This window comes from Carcharodon carcharias, chromosome 1 (genome assembly GCF_017639515.1).
Source record: "Carcharodon carcharias isolate sCarCar2 chromosome 1, sCarCar2.pri, whole genome shotgun sequence".
In the NCBI taxonomy this organism is placed as follows: domain Eukaryota; kingdom Metazoa; phylum Chordata; class Chondrichthyes; order Lamniformes; family Lamnidae; genus Carcharodon; species Carcharodon carcharias.
The window spans coordinates 141,540,419-141,560,330 of record NC_054467.1 but is presented as its reverse complement, the minus strand read 5'-3'; the positions used below and the strand labels follow the sequence as shown (position 1 = coordinate 141,560,330).

The 19,912-nt window shown below is 41.3% G+C and overlaps 1 protein-coding gene across 3 annotated transcripts in view; it reads right to left on the bottom strand.

Annotated features, from left to right (window-relative positions):
• Positions 1-6,230: 6,230 nt before the first annotated feature.
• Positions 6,231-19,912, bottom strand: part of slc30a9 (solute carrier family 30 member 9) — a 136,963-nt gene continuing 123,281 nt past the window's right edge. For all 3 annotated transcript variants that reach the window (XM_041196346.1, XM_041196336.1, XM_041196355.1), the window contains 2 exons: positions 11,351-11,464; positions 6,231-6,608 (listed from right to left, as the gene is read on the bottom strand). In XM_041196346.1, coding sequence (XP_041052280.1) covers positions 6,564-6,608; positions 11,351-11,464 — 159 coding nt within the window. In that variant the 3' untranslated portion in view covers positions 6,231-6,563. The remainder of the gene's footprint in view (positions 6,609-11,350; positions 11,465-19,912) is intronic.

Genomic DNA, 19,912 nt, shown 5'->3' with positions numbered 1-19,912 from the left:
TGTTAGCCATGGTTAGGCCATTTTTCCAGGTGTGTTTTTGCACCAGTTAACTGCCAATTCCAGGAATTTACAACTCTTCAGAAAGACTCAACATATTTCCAGACATAGAGTTGTTCAAATTCACCTTACTTACGAGCTGGATGCCCAGTCCTTTATGTAAAAGGATTACATAGTTAACCATAGGGGATTTTAATTATCATAGAGAGTGGGTAAATCAAATTTGCAGTAATAATGTGGAGGACAAGTTTATGGAATACATATAAGCTAGGTTTACGAAATCATTGTGTCAATGAGCCAACAAGGGAGGGTTCTGAAGAAATCATATTGGACTCAAAAAGTTAATTCGGTTTCTCTCTCTACAGATGCGGCCAGACCTGCAGAGTTTTCCCAACACTTTTTTTATTTCAGATCTCCAGCATCCACAGTATTTTGCTATTATTAAGGAAGGAGTATCTTTTAGATCTACTGTTATATGATGAATCATGGGGGAGAATTTTCTCTCAGTTTGGGGGTGGGGTGCTGAGCGGGAGCGGGCACAGGTGGGCGCGCAGCTGATCGCCACCCATGATCGGTTGTGTGCCATTTTACTTGGGGGGCAAATTAGGGCCCACCCAGCGTGACGTGCAGCCGGAAGTGCTGGGCACTCCCTGTGCGGGTGGGGAGAGGAGGCTGAGTTGGGGCCTGTGCTCTTTTGTGCATATGCACAAAAGAGCGCAGAAATCTCCCTGCTGCCTCAGGGAGTTTAATTTCATTATGAAAAATTTTAAAAGAAAAAAAAATTTCAGACAAGTCCCCTCATTTGACAGTGTCACAGGAGCTGGGGCATGTAAATGAATTTTAATTAAAAAATTTATTTGATTTATAAATCCTTCATGAAACCTCATCCTGCCCATGAATGAGGTTTCATGATAAACGCGAAGGCCGCCTAGGCTCTTTGCCTGCCAACCTTAACTTTGGATGGTCAGCTCCGTTAATTCTTTTAATTAGTTTCCAAATGGCCTTAATAGGCCTTTAGCAGTTCGGCAGGTGCGTGGCCGACTCTGGTGCACGCCCGCCAAACTGAAGAAAGAAATGACATGGTGACGGGATGCACGCCTGACATCACTGCGTGTCATTTTACACGTCGGCAAGCAGGGCCGGCCCCCACACGCTGACCTGAAGATTCAGTTACAGAAACAGTTACAGCACAGGAGGCTATTCGCCTTGTGTCCATGCTGGGTCTCTGTAAAAGTGGGCTGGATTTTACATGGCGCCATGGTCCTTTTGACCCCCATTTAAGAAGTCAGGGGAGACTTGCACAGTTAAAGAACAGCTGCCCTGTAGCCATTTAATAGCCGATTGGCTATTCAAGGACAGTGAGTCTTCTGTCCCTTAGGAACAGAAGTCCCACCTCAGAGTTGCTGGCCAATGGAAGCCAGGAGTGGTGGCCACTGCTAGTACTGCACTCAGAGCTTGAAGAGGCAAGCTGTGCTGGAGTGCAAGTGTTTTGCAGTCTCACTGGGGGCCAAGCTGGCAGGCCCTGGTGAAGGATATAGGGAGCTTGGGTTTGAAAGGTCATGGGAGAGGTGGGGACCATGTGGGTTAACACCTTGAGGGGGTGGGGGGGGGGGTCTGTATGCCTGGGAAACCTGCCCAGTTGGGCGCACTTGGCATGGACCTCTCCTGCATTAATTGTCCACTTAAGAGCCTTAATTAACCCATTGGCAGGCAGGCTACCCCGTCTGCTTTTGAAATTGTGGTGTGGGCAGGGACAGGTAGGTAGGTAGGTGGCAGGCTGGCCCCTTGCTGAATTTTACTTGCGCAATCTACTTTCAAACTAGGAGTATATAATTCAGTCCTGCAACTCAGCTAGTCCCTTTCTCCAGTATCTCTGCATTTTTTTCTGCTTATCCAAAACTTATGACTGACTCTCAGATGTTAACCACTCAATGCATAAAAAGGTTTTTCCTCTTTTAGTTTGCCTTTCACCTTAAATCAGTGTCCTCCATTTCTCAATCCTTCTGCCAATGGGGACAACTTCACCCCCTCTACTCTGCCTAGATCCCTCATGATCTTGAGCCTCTATCGAATCTCTTCCCAACCTTCCACAAGACAAACAACTCCAACTTCTCCAATCTATTCATGTAACTGAAGTCCTTCATCCCATCTACAAATTTTGAAATTGTGCCCTGCAACCCCTGGGGAATCTGTTTTTACCTTCCTGCAACCATTCAGCACTATTGTTTCCTGTCACCACACCAATTTTTTATCCATGATGCCACTGTATCTTTCGTTACACAAGCTTCAATTTTGCTGGCAAACCCATCATGTGGCACTTTAATGCATTTTGGTAGTCCATATACACCTCAATCATCTGTTACCTCATCAAAGGACTCAAATGCCCTTAAGGATAAATCTTTAATAAATCCATGTTGGCTTTCCTTAATTAATCCGCAATTGTCTAAGTGACTGTGGATTTTGTCCCAGATTATCATTTTTAAAAGCTTGCCCCACCACTGCCTGTAGTTGACTGCCCTATAGTTGCAGGGTTTACCCTTGCATCCTTTTTTGAATGACTAATATTTGCAATTCTCCTGTCCTCTGGCACCACCCCTGTACCTAAGGTGACTGAGAGATTGTAGCCAGTACCTCTAGCTTCCACACTTACTTCCTTCACTGTCCTTGGATGTACTCCATCTGGTCCTGGTAACTTATCAACTTATATACAGCCAGCCTTTCTAAGGCTTGCATCCTGTGTTAAGGGAAGTGGGAGTGGAGATAGTGCAAGGAATTTCTATAAACTTTGCCATCCTCTGGCACCTCCCTTACATCTGACGAAGTGTCATATGTGAACCTTTGTTCAAGGAAGCATGCGACGATATTCTTGGTAACTACAGGCTAGTCAGTTGAACATCAGTGGTGGGTAAGGTTTTAGAAACAATAATCAGGGAAAAATAAAATAACAGGCACTTGGTTAATTAAGGACAGCCAGCATGGTTTGTAAAAGGCAAATCATGTTTGACTAATTAAATTTTTTAAAGTAGTAACAGAGAAGGTTGAGGAAGGGAATGCAATGGATCTTGTCCATTTGGAATTTAAGAAAGCATTTGACAAACTGGTAAACGGAACTGATGCTCATAGAATAGAAGTCAGTGCAAGCTTTGATTAAAAAAATGGCTTGGGGCAGAAAACAGTGAGTTGCAGTAAATGGTAGTCTTTCAGAGTGGAGAATGGTAAACAGTAGTGTTTCTAAGGGTCAGTGCTAGGACCATGGTTTTTAAAAAATATATATAAATAAATGACTAGGATAATGAAATACGGAGTAAAACTCCAAAATTTGTCAATTATACCAATTCACTGCAACAGGACATCGACAGACTAGCAGAATGGGCAGATAAGTGGCAGACAGAATTTAATACCGAGAGGTGTAAGGTGATACATTTTGGAAGAGGTAGGGTGAAGCAATATAGACTAAATGGCACCATTCTAAATTATGTGCAGGGATGGATACCCCAGGGGTTCATATGCATAGACCTTTGAAGGCAGAACATATTAAGAGAATAGTTAGCAAAGCATATAAAATCTTGGGCTCATTACAGTAAAGCAAGGAAGTTATGCTGAACCTTTATAAAGCTTTGATTAGGTCATAACTGCAGTACTGCATCCAGTTCTGATCCCCATGCTTTAGAATGTGTTGGTCCTTGAGAGGGTGCAGAAATTTATCAGAATAGTTCCAGGATTGAGGGATTTTAGCTACAACGGTAGGCTAGAGAAGCTGAGCTCATTCTCCTTGGAGCAAAGGTAACTAAGGGGAGATTTAATAGAGGTGTACAAAATTATGACAGGTTTAGATAAAATAAGCAAAGAAAAACTGATTGTACAATGACCAGGGAACACAGATTCAAGAGACACAGGGAGAACGTGAAGAGAAAGTTTTTTTTTTAAACGCAGCAAAATGGAACTTGCAGCCTAAGAGGGTAGTGGGAGCGGAGACAATGAATGATTTCAAAAGGACACTGGATGGGTCCTTAAAGGAAGTAAACTTGCAGGGCAACAGAGATAGTCTAGTGATATGGGACTGACTGTTCTACAAAGTGCTGATATAACTCTATGACTCTTCACAATAGAGGACACTCCAATAGTTTCAGCAAATTTCTTTAAAAAAAGATATTCAGACAAGGCTCTTTAAGCTTATTATTTATTTGTAACAATTTTCACTCAATCTTTGAATCCAATACCAAAACCCAATTTGGTAATGCGTAATGAAATTACAATTTAATAAAGAACAAAGGGTTTGGAGGAATAAGTACATTTATCATAAAAATATCAAACTGCATTACTAGTTGGAAAGGTAAAGGATTCCATAAAGATCCTTAAATAAATTAATATTTCACAAACAGGTATACTTTCAAATATATCATTGAAAATCCCACTATGATTCTAAAGGGAACTGTAAGAGAAGATAGATACAAGATGTACAAGCCTGGCTAGATAGATACATTAAGACAATTGTAGGCAGCTTCTTACAACACCCCCCCACCCCCCCCCCACCCCGCCACAATCCCTCTCAAAAAAGCCTTCAATTTGGACTTCATTCCTTAAGAGGGTGAGATAAATTAGCTATTTATTAAACCAGGACATTTTCCAGGAACCTAAACACTGCATTTTCTGGAATCATCCAAATCTATTTGCTAACTTTAAGGTACAATAATCTGAGGAAAATGTATTCCTCTTAATTAAATAATTTGTATCATGTGCCACAAAATAATTAACATTCAACAGAAGTCCATTATTTTCTGTATTACAATTCCTTCAGCCAGTTCAAACCGATTGAGTTAAAATAAATCAAAAACATTTTTTATATTATTTCAGCTTTTTCACAAAAATATGGCAATGCTGGGGCAAACCTTTCTTAATCTAATAAAAAATAAAAATGTTACAGGATGTTTGGTGAAGGCGAGATATAAAAGTTCATGTGTAATTGAAAAAAAGCTGTTTTGTGTGCTCGATGTCAGGGATACTATTATTGAAGATCTGAACACTGAATTTCCAACTACTTCCAGTTCAGATTCAAGGTACATTTTCTTATCTATGTCCAAATAATGGCTTTGTATTCCAATCTCAGAACAGGATTTGAAAACGTACATATATTTTTTACTTTCCACAATAGCTATTCTGAGATTGCTATTTCAGCAATGTGTGTCAAAATGCATGTAATTTAAATTGCAGAATGAATCATTAGAAATTATTTAAATCTTAATTAGGACTCTTATATGGCTATTAGAGGGAGAGGAGACTTTTACTCTATCAACTAGATCCCAGGGGCAAAAAGGTTTAGTAAACCACTGCATCACCCAGTTCCCTTGTATACTTATTTCTTAAATTAGGTTAAAGAAACAACATAAAAAGAACACTATCGCAACACATTCATAGCAGTGTTGGTTTCAATAGCCCTACCTTCCACACTTTGCAAAGAAACACAAATTCTAGTGTATTCTGGTTATTTTTCAATATCATAAATGCATAAAAACTTAAGAATGTCTAACTTCATGGGATGAATACACAAATTACAATTTAAATTCTGTTTTGCATGTAAGCAGTTATTTCTAATTTAAATACATTTGCTAAGATGAAAAATACACTTATTTTTGTGGAAGGATGAAAAAACAAAAATGCTTAAAGGGCAAATTCAGCTCCTCCTTAAAGCATGGCTGTTGAGCTTCCAATGAGTTGCTGTATAAAATATGCTTTGGTTCAATCATTATTTCATAAACAATAGAAAATCAACTTCTGTGGGTTTCAAGTTTTATATTTAACGAAGTCACTTAGCTGGATCTTACCATTTAATAAATGCATAATCAAAATAAGAAAACATTACCCACTCCCACTTGATAGGAATACTAACACTTTAAACTTAGTGAAAAATCATTTCCCTCTCTTTCTAAAAAGTTCTTCCAGTTTTCAAACAAAAACCTTACACGTACATTCTTAAGATACTTGATTGCTTTTTGAATAACCATTAATTTTGGTTTGAGTATTTAGATATTGTACCTGTAAATTCAATGGACCCATAAATAAAAAGGTTTTGTTTGCAGTTAGGTTCCACCCTTTCTGCTAACATTATGTCAAGGCTGAACATTATGAAACAGAATCGTGTACAGTTTGAATCCGTGAAATCTTAGAGTATTCAATTTACATAAGTTAACAAAAACAACTAAAATGTTTCAATAGAAGGTTATGCAATCACCCAATTTGTGAACAAAGTTGTTTATTCCCTCATTACAACAGGCATTCTGATGAATAACATCCCATGAATTCAAAATAGTTGTCTTGCTAATGAACAATATTAGAACTATTTCTTTAACCACATGGAAGGTATATCCTGGTAGATCACTCCATAGCATTGCAACTCCAGTCTGCCAATCTGATATAATTTATACTGTGCAATGTCTTAAAACACATGTCATGATAATAGCTTATAACAGCCACGATAGGCTTTGCAGTAATGGCTACAAGTAATATTTATCTCAGTATTTGCAGTGCTCTTCATCAGACATTCCAGGCATCTTCATAGTCCATAGTAACTATAAAATTTCTAAATCCACATGACGCACATCTGGATATTTTTGCTGAAATAAAAACAGTATATACTGATCAGCTACATTTGTTTTCCTTTAAAACAAAACACTTTTTCACAAGGGCAGGAAATAAACCTACAGTCACAGTATTTCCAGTTGTAAGAGGGTTGAGAGCCTAAAAGTTTAGTATGTGCTGTTTTAAATGTTTGTTGACACTTTTTTGTAGAGGAGGGTAGTGATGTTCTATGGCTGGTTACAGGTTCTGTAACAGTTTGAAAATTATTAAAATCATATTTTAAATATGTTGCAAATTCCTTCATTCAGATTTGCCTCTAAACATAGGGGAACACCTGGGTAAGAGTGATTATCGTATTAAGGTTTAGATTAGTAATGGAGAAGAGTGAGGAACAACTGAAAGCAGAACTTCTGAATTGGAAGGGGGTTAATTTCATTGAATGAGAGGAAATCTAGCCAGGGTAAAATGGAACAAAAGGCTGAAAGAGAAAATTGTGATGTCTAAGGAGGCTGGGTACATTCCAACAAGGGCGAAAGGTAAGGGAGCTAAAGCCAGGGGCTCCTTGGATGATGAGTGAGGTAGGGAATATGATATAGAAAAATGGTTTGTAGTGCTTGCCAGGTGATCTCTTCAACCAAGAACCAGGCCAAATACAATAAGTTGAGAGAAGTGAAAAGGAAAATAAGACAAGCATGGAGAGAATGAGAACAGAATGACAGTTACACAAATGGGAACCCAAAGATCATCTGCTGGCATGTAAATAGTAAGCAGGTTGTTAGAGTGGGGTGGAATCGAATAGAAATAAAGGTGGTGAGATATGTTTAAAGGGGCAGGGCATGGCTAAAATATTTAACAAGTACCTTGTATTAGCATTTACTAAGGAACAGGATACTGATAAAATATCAGAAGAAGCTGAGAAGGTAGAGATAATAGATGGGATGAAAATTGACAGGCAGGATATACGAGAAAAGCTGGCTATCTTAGGTTGGATAAGTCACCTGGCTCGGATGGCTTACATCCCAGGTTGTTAAAGGAAGTGTGGGTGGAGAAAGTAGAATGGATTGCCATAACCTTCTGATCTTCCCTCGATAAAAAGGATGTGCCAGAAGATTGGAGAGCAGCAAATGTGACACCCATATTCAAGAAAGGGTGTAAGGACATTCATAGTAACCATGGGCCAGTTAGTTTATCAGTGGTGGGTAAGATTTTAGAAACAATAATCAGGGAAAGGAAAAAAAAATCAAAAGGCATTTGGAGAGGTTTGAGTTAAATAAAGAGAGCCAGCAAGGATTTGTAAAATGCAGGTCATGCTTGACCAATCTAATTGAACTTTTGATGAAGCAACAGAGAAGGCTGATAAAGGAAAGGAAATGGATGTTGTCTATATGGATAAGAAAGTGTTTGACAAAATACCACATAAAAGACTGGTTAACAAAACTGAGGCTCAGCTCATGGAATAGGAGGTCAGTGTCGACAACATAATGGCTTAAGGACAGAATACAGCACGTTGGGGTAAATGGTTGTTTTTCAGAATGGAGGATGGTAGACACTGCTGTTTCAAGATTCAGTGCTAAGACCACTGCCTGTTTGATACATATAAATTACTTGGATATTGGAATACAGAGTAAAATTTAAAAATTTGTCAATGATACCAAACTTAGAGTAGCAAACAGTGAGGATGATACAAATTGACTGCAGTAGGAATAGCCTCAGTTTTGTTTACCACTGATCTCCTATTCTTTGAGCTGACTGCAGTAGGAATAGATAGGCTAGCAGAATGGGCAGACAAATGGCAGGTGGAATCTAATTCAAAGAAATGAGAGGTGATGCATTCTGGCAGAAAGGAAATACAGACTTAATGATAGAGTTCTAAAGAGTATCAGGACAGTGGGACATTAGGGTTCATGTGCACAGATCCTTGAAGGTATCAGGAAATACTGAGAGAGTAGTTAGCAAAGCAAATAGGATCACGGGCTTCATAAGCGAAGGAATTGAGTACAAAAGCAAGGAGAAAGTTATGTCCGACGTTTATAAAGCTCTGGTTAGGCTGCAACTAACGTACTGCATCCAGTTTTGGTCACCACACTGAGAAGGATGCATGGGTCTTTGAGAGGGGGCAGAGGAGATTTCCAGAAAGGTACTAGTGATAAGGGGACTTTAGCTGCAAGGTTGAATTGGAGAAGTTGTTGTTGCTCTCCTCGGAGCAAAGGAGATTGAGAGGAGATCTGGTGTACAAAATTATGACAGATAATATAAGGTAATGAGGTCAGGAGTCAAGTGGCCCTGGTGGAACCCACCAAACATCAGTCAGCAAGTTATTGCTGTGTAAGTGCTGCTTTATAGCACTGTTGACAACACCTTCATTCACTTAGATGATGATCGACAGGAGGCTGATGGGACAATAATTGGTTGTATTGGACTTGCCCTGCTTTTTGTGGGCAATTTTGTATATTAGATACCACTGTTGTAGCTGCACTGGAACAGCTTGGCTAGTTCTGGAGCATAAGTGCTACTGCCAGGATGTTGTTAAGGCCCATAGCATTTGCAGTATCCATGCCTTCAACCATTTCTTGATATCACGTGGAGTGAATAAAATTGGCTGAAGACTGATATCTACGATGCTGGGCACCTCAGGAAAAAGCAGAGATAGATCATCCCCTCAGCAGTTCTGGCTGAAGATTGCTGCAAATGCTTCAGCCTCGTGTTTTGCACTGATGTGCTGGGCTCCGCCGTCATTCAGGATGGGGATATTGATAGACCCTCATTCCCCTGTAAATTGTTCACCACTATTCATGACTGGATGTGGCAGGATGCAGTTTTGATCTGATCCATTGGTTATGGGATCACTTAGTTCAGTCTGCTGCATGCTGCTTCTGCTGTCTGGCATGCAAGTAGTCCTGTGTTGTAGCTTCACCAGATTGATATTTCTTAATTATGCTTGGTGCTGCTCCTGGCATATCATCCTGCACTTTTCATTGAGTCAGGGTTGATCCCCTGGATTGGTGGTAATTGTAGAATGAGGGATATGCCAGGCCACTAGATCACAGATTATGGTTGAATACAATTCTGCTGCTGATGGCCCACAGCATCTCATGGATGGCCAGTTTTGAGCTACTACATGTGCTCCGAATTTATCCCAGGTGAGGCGAGCTTGACTGCCTTCAACATCAAGGTAGCATTTCACCAAGTGTGGCATCAAGGAGCTCCATAAAACTGAAGTCAATAGAAATTAGAGGACATACCTAGCTCAAAAAAAGATGGTTGCGGCTGTTAGGGTCAAATCATCTGTGTCACAAGACGTCGCTGCAAGAGGCCATCAGGGTAGTGTCCCAGGCACAGCCAGTTTCAGTTGTTTCATCAATGGCCTTCCCTCCATCATAAGGTCAGAAGTGGAGACTCTCGCTGATGATCACACAATGTTCAATACCATTCGCAACTCTTCAGATACTGAAGCAGTCTATGTCCATATGCATTAAGATCAGGACAATATTCAGGCTTGGACTAATAAGTGGTTAAGTGACATATGCGCCATACAAGTGCCATGCAATGACCATCTTCAACAAGAGATGATCTAACTATCGCTCCTTGATATTCAATGGCAATACCATTGCTGAATCCCCCACTATCAACTTCCTGGGGATTACCACTGACCAAAAACTAATTTGGACCAGCCGTATAAATACTGTGGCTTCAAGAGCAGGTCAGAACTGAGAATTCCGAGGCAGGTAACTCACCTCCTGACTCCCCAAAGCCTCTCTACTGTCTACATGGCATGAGTCAGGAGTGTAATGGCATTCTCTCCACTTGCCTGGATGAATGCCGCTCCAACAACATTCAGGATGCTCAACATCATCCAGGACAAAGAAGCCTTCTTGACTGGCACCCTACCTACCATCTTAAACATTCACTCCCTCCACATTGACACACAGTGGCAGCAATGTGTACAATATATAAGATGCACAGCAGCAACTCACCAAGGGTCTTTCAATAGCAGCCTTCAAACCCGCAACCTCTACCACCTTGAAGGACAAGGACAGCAGATGCATAAGGACACCACCACCTGCAAGTTCCATTCCAAGTCACATACCATCCTGATTTGGAATTATATCGCTGTTCCTTCATCGTTGCTGGATCAAAATCCTGGAACTCCCTCCCTAACAACACTGTGGGTGTACCTACACCACATGGACTGCAGTGGTTCAAGAAGGCAGCTCACCACCATCTTCTCAAGGGCAAATAGGGATGGGCAACAAATTCTGGTCTTGTCAGTGACACCCACATCCCAAGAAAGAATTTAAAAAGGTAGACAAAGGAAAGGTGTTTCCATTAGCTGAAGCACAAGGACTAAGGGACACAAATTTAAGGTTTTCAGTAAGAGATGCAGCAGGGGTGTGAAGAACTTTTTTCATGCAGCAAGTGGTAATTACCCAAAACCTGCTGCCTATGAATGTGGTGGAAGCAGAGATGATTAATAATTTAAAAGGAAATTGGATGGGCACTTGAAGGGAACAAACCTGCAGGGCTATGGAAATAGAGTGGGGCAAGTGGGATTGACTGATTTGTGCTATAGCCAGCCAGCACGAAATTGGTGGACTGAATAGTCTCCTGTGCTGTAATGGCTCTATTTCTTCATTAAGTACACAAAAGTAGCAATTTTCTTGTTTTTTTCCCCCATTGGTTCTTGCACTACTACATATATCTGGCAAATTTGGACATAAAATAAAGCATATAAGCGTTTGTACAATTACATGTGTACACTTAGTTCAAATAGATATACCTTGAGTGCCCTTTCTAGCCGGTCAACCTCAGCTCCCAATGTGTCAATGATATTCTCTCCATGTTTCAGCATAAATGCTTCCAAGTCCTCCGGAGATTTTACCTGCTGAATTTCCTGCAGAATAAAGGATAGAAAGGTTTCAAGTCCTGTCTGAACTATCAGATTAGTGCCTGTAGATTATTTTGCAAACATTGGTAGAATAGTGGTGGAATATAACATAAGGCAAAATTAACATGAGATGAGGGTATAGATCGAGCCAAGATAAGGAAAAAGGGTAGCCAATAGTCAGGAAACAAAAACAATTCTAAAACAGAAGTATAAAAGGGCTGTGAAAAAACAAGTAAAATGAATAACTATTAAAGGTGACCTAAACTGCAAGGTATTACACGGGATTACATTTGGACAGATGGCCAGAAACATGCCATTTTGGCCCACCAGTTTACGCCAGTGTTTATGCTCTGCTCAAGTCTCCTCCCATTTTCTCTTCATTTAAGTCTACCATTGTAACAGTCACTTCCCTTCTCCCTCAAAATAGCTTCCCCTTAAATGAATCTATACTATTCAATCCCTTTGGTAGTGAGCTTCACACTCTCACTATTCTTTGGATGGAGAAGTTTCTTCTAAAAGCCTTTTTGGATTTCTTGGTGACCATCTTATATTGATGGCCTCTAGTTAAGTTCTTCCCACAAGAGGAAACATTCTCTCTCTATCCACTTGAAACACTGTGGCTACAAAAGGTCAGAGGTTAGGAATCATGCGATGAGTAACTCACCTCCTGACTCCCCAAAACCTGTGCACCATCTACAAGGCACAAATCAAGAGTGTGATGGAATACTCCCCACTTGTCGGATGAGTGCAGCTCCCACAACACTCAAGAAGCTAGATACCGTCCAGGACAAAGCAGTCTGCTTGACTGGCACCACATCCAGAAACATTCACTCCCTCCACCATCAACGCACAGTAGCAACAGTGTGTACCATCTACAAGATGCACTGAAGGAATTCACCAAAACTCCTTCAATAGCACCTTCCAAACCCACAATCACTACCATCCAGAAGGACAAGGGTGGCAGATAGATGGGAACACCACCACCTGGAAGTTCGCCTCCAAGTTACTCACCATCTTTACTTGGAAATACATCGCCATTCCTTCACCGTCGCTGGGTCAAAATCCTGGAACTCCCTTCCTAGCAGCACTGTGGGTGTACCTATAGCACATGGACTGCAGTGGTTCAAGAAGGCAGCCCACCACCATCTTCTCAAGTGCAACTAGGGATGGGCAATAAATGCTGGCCCAGCCAGCGAAGCCCACATCCCATGAATGAATAAAAAAAACTTTTCAATTTTGAGAACCTCAATTTGATCACCCCTTAGCTGTCTTTTGTCAAGAGAAAAGAGACCCAGCCTGTCAATCTTTTCCTGATATGTATACCTACCTATTTCTGGTACCAATCCTCACAAATCTTCTTTGCACTCTCTCCAGTGCTTCTATATCCTTTTGGCGACCACAATTGCATACAGTACTCTAAGTGCAATCTTAACCAAGGTTCAAGATTAGTTTAGCATAACTTCCCTACTTCTCAATTCTATTTCTGTAGAAATTAAGCTTAGTGCTTAATTTATTATTTTTTTTTTAAATGGCCTTGCTAACTTGTGGAGCAACCTTTAGTAATTAGTGCATTTGTTATCCGAGATTCCTTTGTTCCCCTACCGTGACTAGAGTTGTACTTTCCAAGCATTAGGAGAGCTCCCACCCTATTCTTCCTTCCAAAATGGACCATCTCACATTCATCTCTGTTGAACTTAATTTGCCAATTATTTGTTCATTCTGCAAGTTTACTAGTGTCCTCCCACAATTTGTTGCATTCCTCCTCAGTACTGACTATCCCCCAATTTGGTGCACAATTGTCAAATTGTGTTTTTGATGCCAAAACCTAAATTGTTCATGTAAGTTGTGAACAGCAGTGGTCCCAGCACTGACCCTTGTGGAACACGACATCCTACCTTCTGCCGCTCTGAATAACTACTCCTTACTCCCATTCTTTCTTTCTCTTTTGAAGCCAACTGGCAATCCATTCTGCCACTTGTTCCCGACGTTCATTCTCTAAAATTATTCGTTAGTCTATTATGGGGCTCCTTGTTGAAGGCATTTTGAAAACCCAAGTAAATTACATCTGCTGCATTACTATTGCCTGCTCTGTGTTATCTCCTCAAAAATTATGTTGGTTAAGAAAGATTTTTTTTCTTCTTAAATCCATGCTGATTATTAATTATATTTCTCATATTTAGGTGTTCTTCTATTCTTTCCTTTAATAAGGATTCCATGATTTTCCAGACCATCAATGTTAAGCTGATTAGTCTATAATCCGTGGACGTTTTCTGTCCCCTTTCTTAAATGCAAGAACACTAGGGGCCAAATTCCCCGAAGGATCACAAGCACCGCTGGATTGCCACTCTGCTCCTACTTCTTTTTTGCAGTAAGATGCTGCTCTGCATTTCTGGCTCCGACTTCCAAACTGAAGCCTCTTCAGAAAACAGAACATACCTGGGTCCATGGTCAAGGGCTTGCAGTCAGGACTCAGAATACAGGCACTCCTGTGGCGATGTGGAAAGGAGTCACAGAGTACAGACATTCCAGGGGCAATGCAAAACTCAATCAGAAGTCAGAGATAAGAGACAGGGGTGCAGCGGGCATGCAGCAGGAGGAATCACTGGGAGCACGGTGTGCTCCAGCTGTAGGGAAGGGCAAGGGCTGCATGCTCCAGAGGGAAAAAGGGCAGCTCGGTGTGTGGTGCTGTCTCAGTTGCTGTTCTTGCGCTTGGCTGTCTCTGTACTGGGCTGCAGGTTGGAAACACATAATATTGGGGGGTGGTGGTGGTGGGGGAGATATGTGAAGCTCTCCAGGGGTAGTTCACCTCAGTAGGTGACCTTCATAAGTGATGGGCTCAGAGGGGAGGGTAGGAATGTCCACCACAACAACTAAGGGATCCAGTATTATTGAGGAGGCTGGAGGACAACAGGAGGGAGCTCTGCCTTCACATCATGAGGTTCCAGGTATAAATCAGGCAGATGGACAGTGAGAGAGCGTTGAATGGCGTTTCAAAGTAATAATGGGGAACCACCATCTTGCTGTACCATAATAATGGCTCTGTCTCAGTTGAAAGTTGAGAGGGTTCTGAGGCAGTGTGGGAGGAACACACTGCTAGGCTAAGGGGCCCTTTCTGGGGACGCCCTGTAATTTGTTGGTGCTGTAAGATCTGTTAGTGAGAAAGGAGGAAGACCTTCTTGGGAAGAAAGCCAATGCCTTCATTAGTGCTGTTAATGGGCTACTCAGGATATTCAGTGACTTCACATCACAGACATTGCATCTCAAGAGCAACACATAGGAATTTAGAATTTGAGAAGCAGGTAATAGTGAAGGAGGCACAATGGCATCATATATGGCATTCCAGCACTGAAGGCCAGAATTCACCAGAATTGGCATTCATAATGGGCCAAAGGGCATCCACTCATTGATGTGGCATAGTAATGACCAATCAGTTGCTTATGGTCAAAGACTGGAGCAGAGTTGTTCACTCATCTCATTTATACCTTTATCATCCCACACAGGGTTCTAAATGCTGTACTACCCTATGCCTATTTGCTCAGGTAATAACCCATAAATAATTATCTTTGGGGTTCTGCTTTTCAATTTAGCCTTTAGCTGCTCATACTCCCTAAGAGGAGCCTCTTTCCTACTCCTATCTCTGTTATTGGTACCCATGTGGGCTATGAAAAGTGGATCCTCCCCTTTCCACTGCAAATTCCTCTCCAGCCCAAACCAGGTGTCCTGAATCCCAGCACCAGACGGGAAACATGGCCTTCTCGACTCTCGGCTGCAGAGAATGATGTCAATCGCCCTGACTATACTGACCCTTACTACTAACAAATTCCTTTTAACTCCCCCCGCTTGAATATCTTTCTGTACCACAGTGCCATGATCAGTTCCCTAATCCACCTTGCAGTCCCCACTTTTGACCCTACAATCTGCAAGAACCTTGAACCTGCTCGACAATTGCAAGGCTTGAGGCTCCTCCACATTTACCTTCTCGATCCCCTTAGCTGTCCCTGACCAGAAGACTCTATCCTAAGGGGTGTGACTGCTTTCTGGAACAAAGTGTCCAAGTGAGTAACTTTCCCTCTCACAGGTGAATCACACAGGGGAGAATTTTCTCCCTGGCGGGGGGGGGGGGGGGTGGGGGGTGGTGGTGGTGGTGGTGGTTGGGCGGGAGTGGATTTGCAGCCGATCGTTGTCTGCAAGCTGCCATTTTATGTGGGCAGGCCAAATAAGGCCCAACCAGTGTGACATGCACTTGGAAGCGCTGAGCGGTCCCTGTATGAGGGGAGGGTGGGGGGTGGTAGTAGGCTGAGTCAGGGCCTGTGCTCTTTCGTGCATGTGAAAGACCATGCATGTGCATGTGACAGTGTCACATGAGCTGGGTCTTGTCTATGAATTTTATTAAAAATTTTTATTAAAGTTTAAAAACCTTCATGAAACCTCATCCTGCCTGTGGATAAGGTTTCATGATAAATGTGAAGGCCACCTGGGCTCATTGCCTGCCCGCCAACCTTGAGGTTGGATGGCCAGCTCAGTTAATTATTTTAATTGCTATTGAAATAGGCCTTTAACAGTTCGGTGGGTGCACAGCCAACTCCATTGCGTGCCCGCCGAACTGGAGATCTGAATGACGGGGTGGTGTCATCAGGATACACGCCAGACATCACCGCGCGTCATTTTACGCAGCGACAAGCAGGGCCACCCCCACTCATCGACCCAAAGATTCTGGCCAGTGTCTGCAGCATGGCCTCCAGTTCAAAAACTCCGAACCAAAGTTCCTCAACCTGCGGATATTTACTACAGACATGTTTTCCTTGGATCATACTGGTGTCCAGGATTCTCCACATTCACAACACATCACCTGCCCTGCCACCTTTATTGTGTGTTAATTAATTTATTATTTTTTTAAATTTATAATCAACTAATAAACCCTACTACTCCCAATAAGCTTTGCTACTGCTAGTAAAAGTTATTACTAATAAAATCTTACAATTAATAATAAATTACATGGGTTTTGAAAGATAAAAGAACAAATTAGTCTCCAATCACTTATCTGTTTCTCTATGATGTCACACTTTGATTTTTCTCAGAATGTGGCCAGTCCACAGATTGAGCCCCTTAGCTCTTATAACCAGATTTGCTACTTTCCATGCTCTCAGTTAAGGTAGATACTTATGCTAAGAACACCTGCTCCTTCACTATATTAAATTCCCAAACTCACACTGAATAGCTGCAGTGAGTGACCAGCTGCCATTGTGCTTGCTTACTTCTGTCAGGGAAATCCAAAATATGTCCCCCTTTACAGCACCAGTATTTTGGTGTCTTCATTCACTAACACACTGAAAAACTTTGGGACATTTTAAATAGTTTTTCAGCATGTTGGTGAATGATTGAGAGAGGGGTAAGTGGGGTGGGCAGAGGAACCACAGCACTGGTCCCTGTGGCACTCCTCTCATCACATCCTGCCAACCCAAAAATGACCCATTTATACCTAATACGTTTCCTGTCATCTAACCAAACCTCTATCCATGCTAATATGTTACCCCCTACATCATGAGCTCCTATTTTGTGAAGTAACCATTGATGTGGCAACTTGTCAAATGTCTTTTGTAAATCTAAGTACACCACATCTACAGGTTCCCCTTTATCTATGGTACTTCCTCAAAGAATTCTAATAAATTAGGCAAATATGATTTCCCTTTCATAAAATCATGTTGACTCTGCCTGAATGCATTGTTAGGAAATAGACAGATTAAGTAAGTTATATTTGTATTTGTGGATGTTAGGAATGAGTTTTAGCTTTAAAGTTTAAGTTTTATTTGTATTTCTGTATCTGTATGTGAAGAAATGGTTAAATTGAGTTTTATTTTCACTTTAAAAAAGATACCTGCAATTCTAATGAGGTTTTTAACGACTGTTGCAGCTAAGGTAAATAAACAAGGGTGGAATATTTGGGCTGTTGCCCAGCAACACAGGTCCAGAGAGGCAGGTCCCTCCCACTGACACACCCACAGAAAAACTAGAAACAGCAGTTTTGTTTTGGAAGCTGTTGGAGGTCAGCAGGTTTTGAAGAGAGCTGCCAGGCAGGAACAGCCTAGAAGGGATAGATAGCAAGTCCCCAAAAATAGAAAGACCCCAAAATCCAGCAGGGTGGAAGAGGGGAAAGTCTAAAGAAAACCTTCTAGTTAAAGGAAAGGAATGGAACCTGGTAGAGGTCCTGTTAAATGAAGTTAAGAGTGAGGGGCAGAGAGAAAGGCCCCAACCTTCAGATTTAGAGAGACAAAAGCTACAGAAAGTAGATTTAAAGCCAGAACAGCTTGCATGAGGCAAGAAGGGCCAAAGGATGGCTGAAAGTCTGTAAGTCTTTGCTATGGGCATGTGATGGCTGAGTCGGTGAGAGAGAGTGCGTGGAAGACAGCTTGAATGCATGTAGTGACCCAGCGAAGAGGAACATCAGGAGGAGAGTTCGAAACCCTGGAGGTAAACCCTTGCGGAAGGCATCTGAAAGAAAGCGTCAATTTGAGAGAAGATTCCAAGGCAAGTTCTTGGAGAGTGGAGATTGGAAACCCTTGTGTGAAAGACGGAGTGCAGTGAGGCCGACTGGCTCATGGTGTGACAAGCGTCGGGGGAGTTGAGCAGAGATCCATAGCATCTGGTTGAGGTGGCATCTGTCACTTGGTTTCAGAGTGTGGTGTGTCTGACCACAGGGTGCCTATTGGTTTACATGGACTATATACTTCCTGTGAACATTAGGGTATAAGATTGCTTTGTAACTTGTGTTATCCTTACAAATCTGTACACATCCGTAAAGTTATAGCTGCGGGTGAAGGAGTATTGTAACATAGTTCATCTTATCTTGTTTAATAGATGTTTTATTCTTCTGTTAAAAGTTCATCAGCTGACTCCTGTGACTCTGTTCAGTAGCTACTCGTCACGTATCTAAAATAAGGTTGGGATCTATCAAGCTGGGTACCACCGTGGGATCAGGCTTGTCCAGGGGTAATCTCAGCTGGGGATCATGACAGTGTTATGATTTTCAAAATGTCCTATTATCTCTTAATAATGGATTCTAACATTTTCCCTATGACAGACATTAGGCTACCTGGCCTATAGCATCCTGTTTCCCTCTTTTCTTGAATACCAATGTTACCGTCAGCAATTTTTCAATCTGCTGGGCTCATTCCAGAATCGAAGGAATTTTCAAAGATCATAACTAATGCATCTACTATTTCTGCAGCCGCTTCTTTTAAGAGCCAAGGACGAAAGCCATCAGGTTCAGAGGACTTGTCAACCTTTAGTTTTAAGTTTTCCCAGTACCATTTCCCTAGTGATTAAGATTGTTTAAAGTTTTTTCATCCCTTTTATCTCTTGATTTTTAAGTCTTCTTGGTATGTTTTTTGTGTCTTCTACAATGAAGACAGACACAAAATACCCGTTCAATGCTTCCATCATTTCCTTGTTTCCCCATTATTAATTCTCCATTCTCACTATTCACTTTAGTTATTCTTGACCTTTTAAACACTTATAGAAATTCTTAATATCTGGTTATATATTTCTAGCTAGCTTTTACTCATACTCTAATTTCTCCTTTATTATTTAAGTTATTCTGTGCTGATTTCTAAAATTTGTCCAATCTTCTGACCTAACACTAATTGTTGCTGTATGGTATGCTTTTTCTTTTAATTTGATACTATCCTTAGCTTCCTTATAGTTAACCAGGGATGGTGCATCATTCTCAGAGTCTGTCTATTTCAATAAAATATATCTTTGCTGAGAGTTATGGAATACCTCCTTAAATATCTGCCACTGTTCCTCTACTGTCATGCTTTTAACCTATTTTCACTTCAGCCAACTCTGTTCTCAAACTTAAATAAAGACAATTACAATGGTAAGACAATTTTATAGTCACACTGGTCATCCTTTACTCCCTCAAACTGAACACAAAATTTAATCTAGTTATGATCACTGCTAAATAGAGTAACGCCATTAATTAAACTTGCCTCAGCGCACACTGTCAGGGGTAAAATAGCCTGCTCTTTGGTTGGGTCTAGAAACTGTCCCAAAAACACAATGGCCCACCTTTCAGGCTACCTTTGCCGATCTGATTCATCCAATCTATGTGTAGAATAAGATTATCCACGATTATTTGTGTACCTTTCCTACAAGGCCCCATTATTTTTTCCTGTATACACCATCCAACGGTATAGTTACTGTTAGGAGGCCGCTAAGCTACTCTTAAAAATGACCTCTTACCTTTGCTATTTATCTCTACCCAAACTGATTCTACATCTTCATCTTTAGAACCAAGGTCATCTTTCACTATTATACTGTCATCCTTAATTAACAGAGCTATCCCACCACCTTTTCCTAGCTTCCTGTCCTTCCAAAATGTCAAGTACTGTTAAATATTCAGGTCGCAGTCTTGGTCACCTTATAGCCATGTCTCTGTGATGACTCTCAGATCAT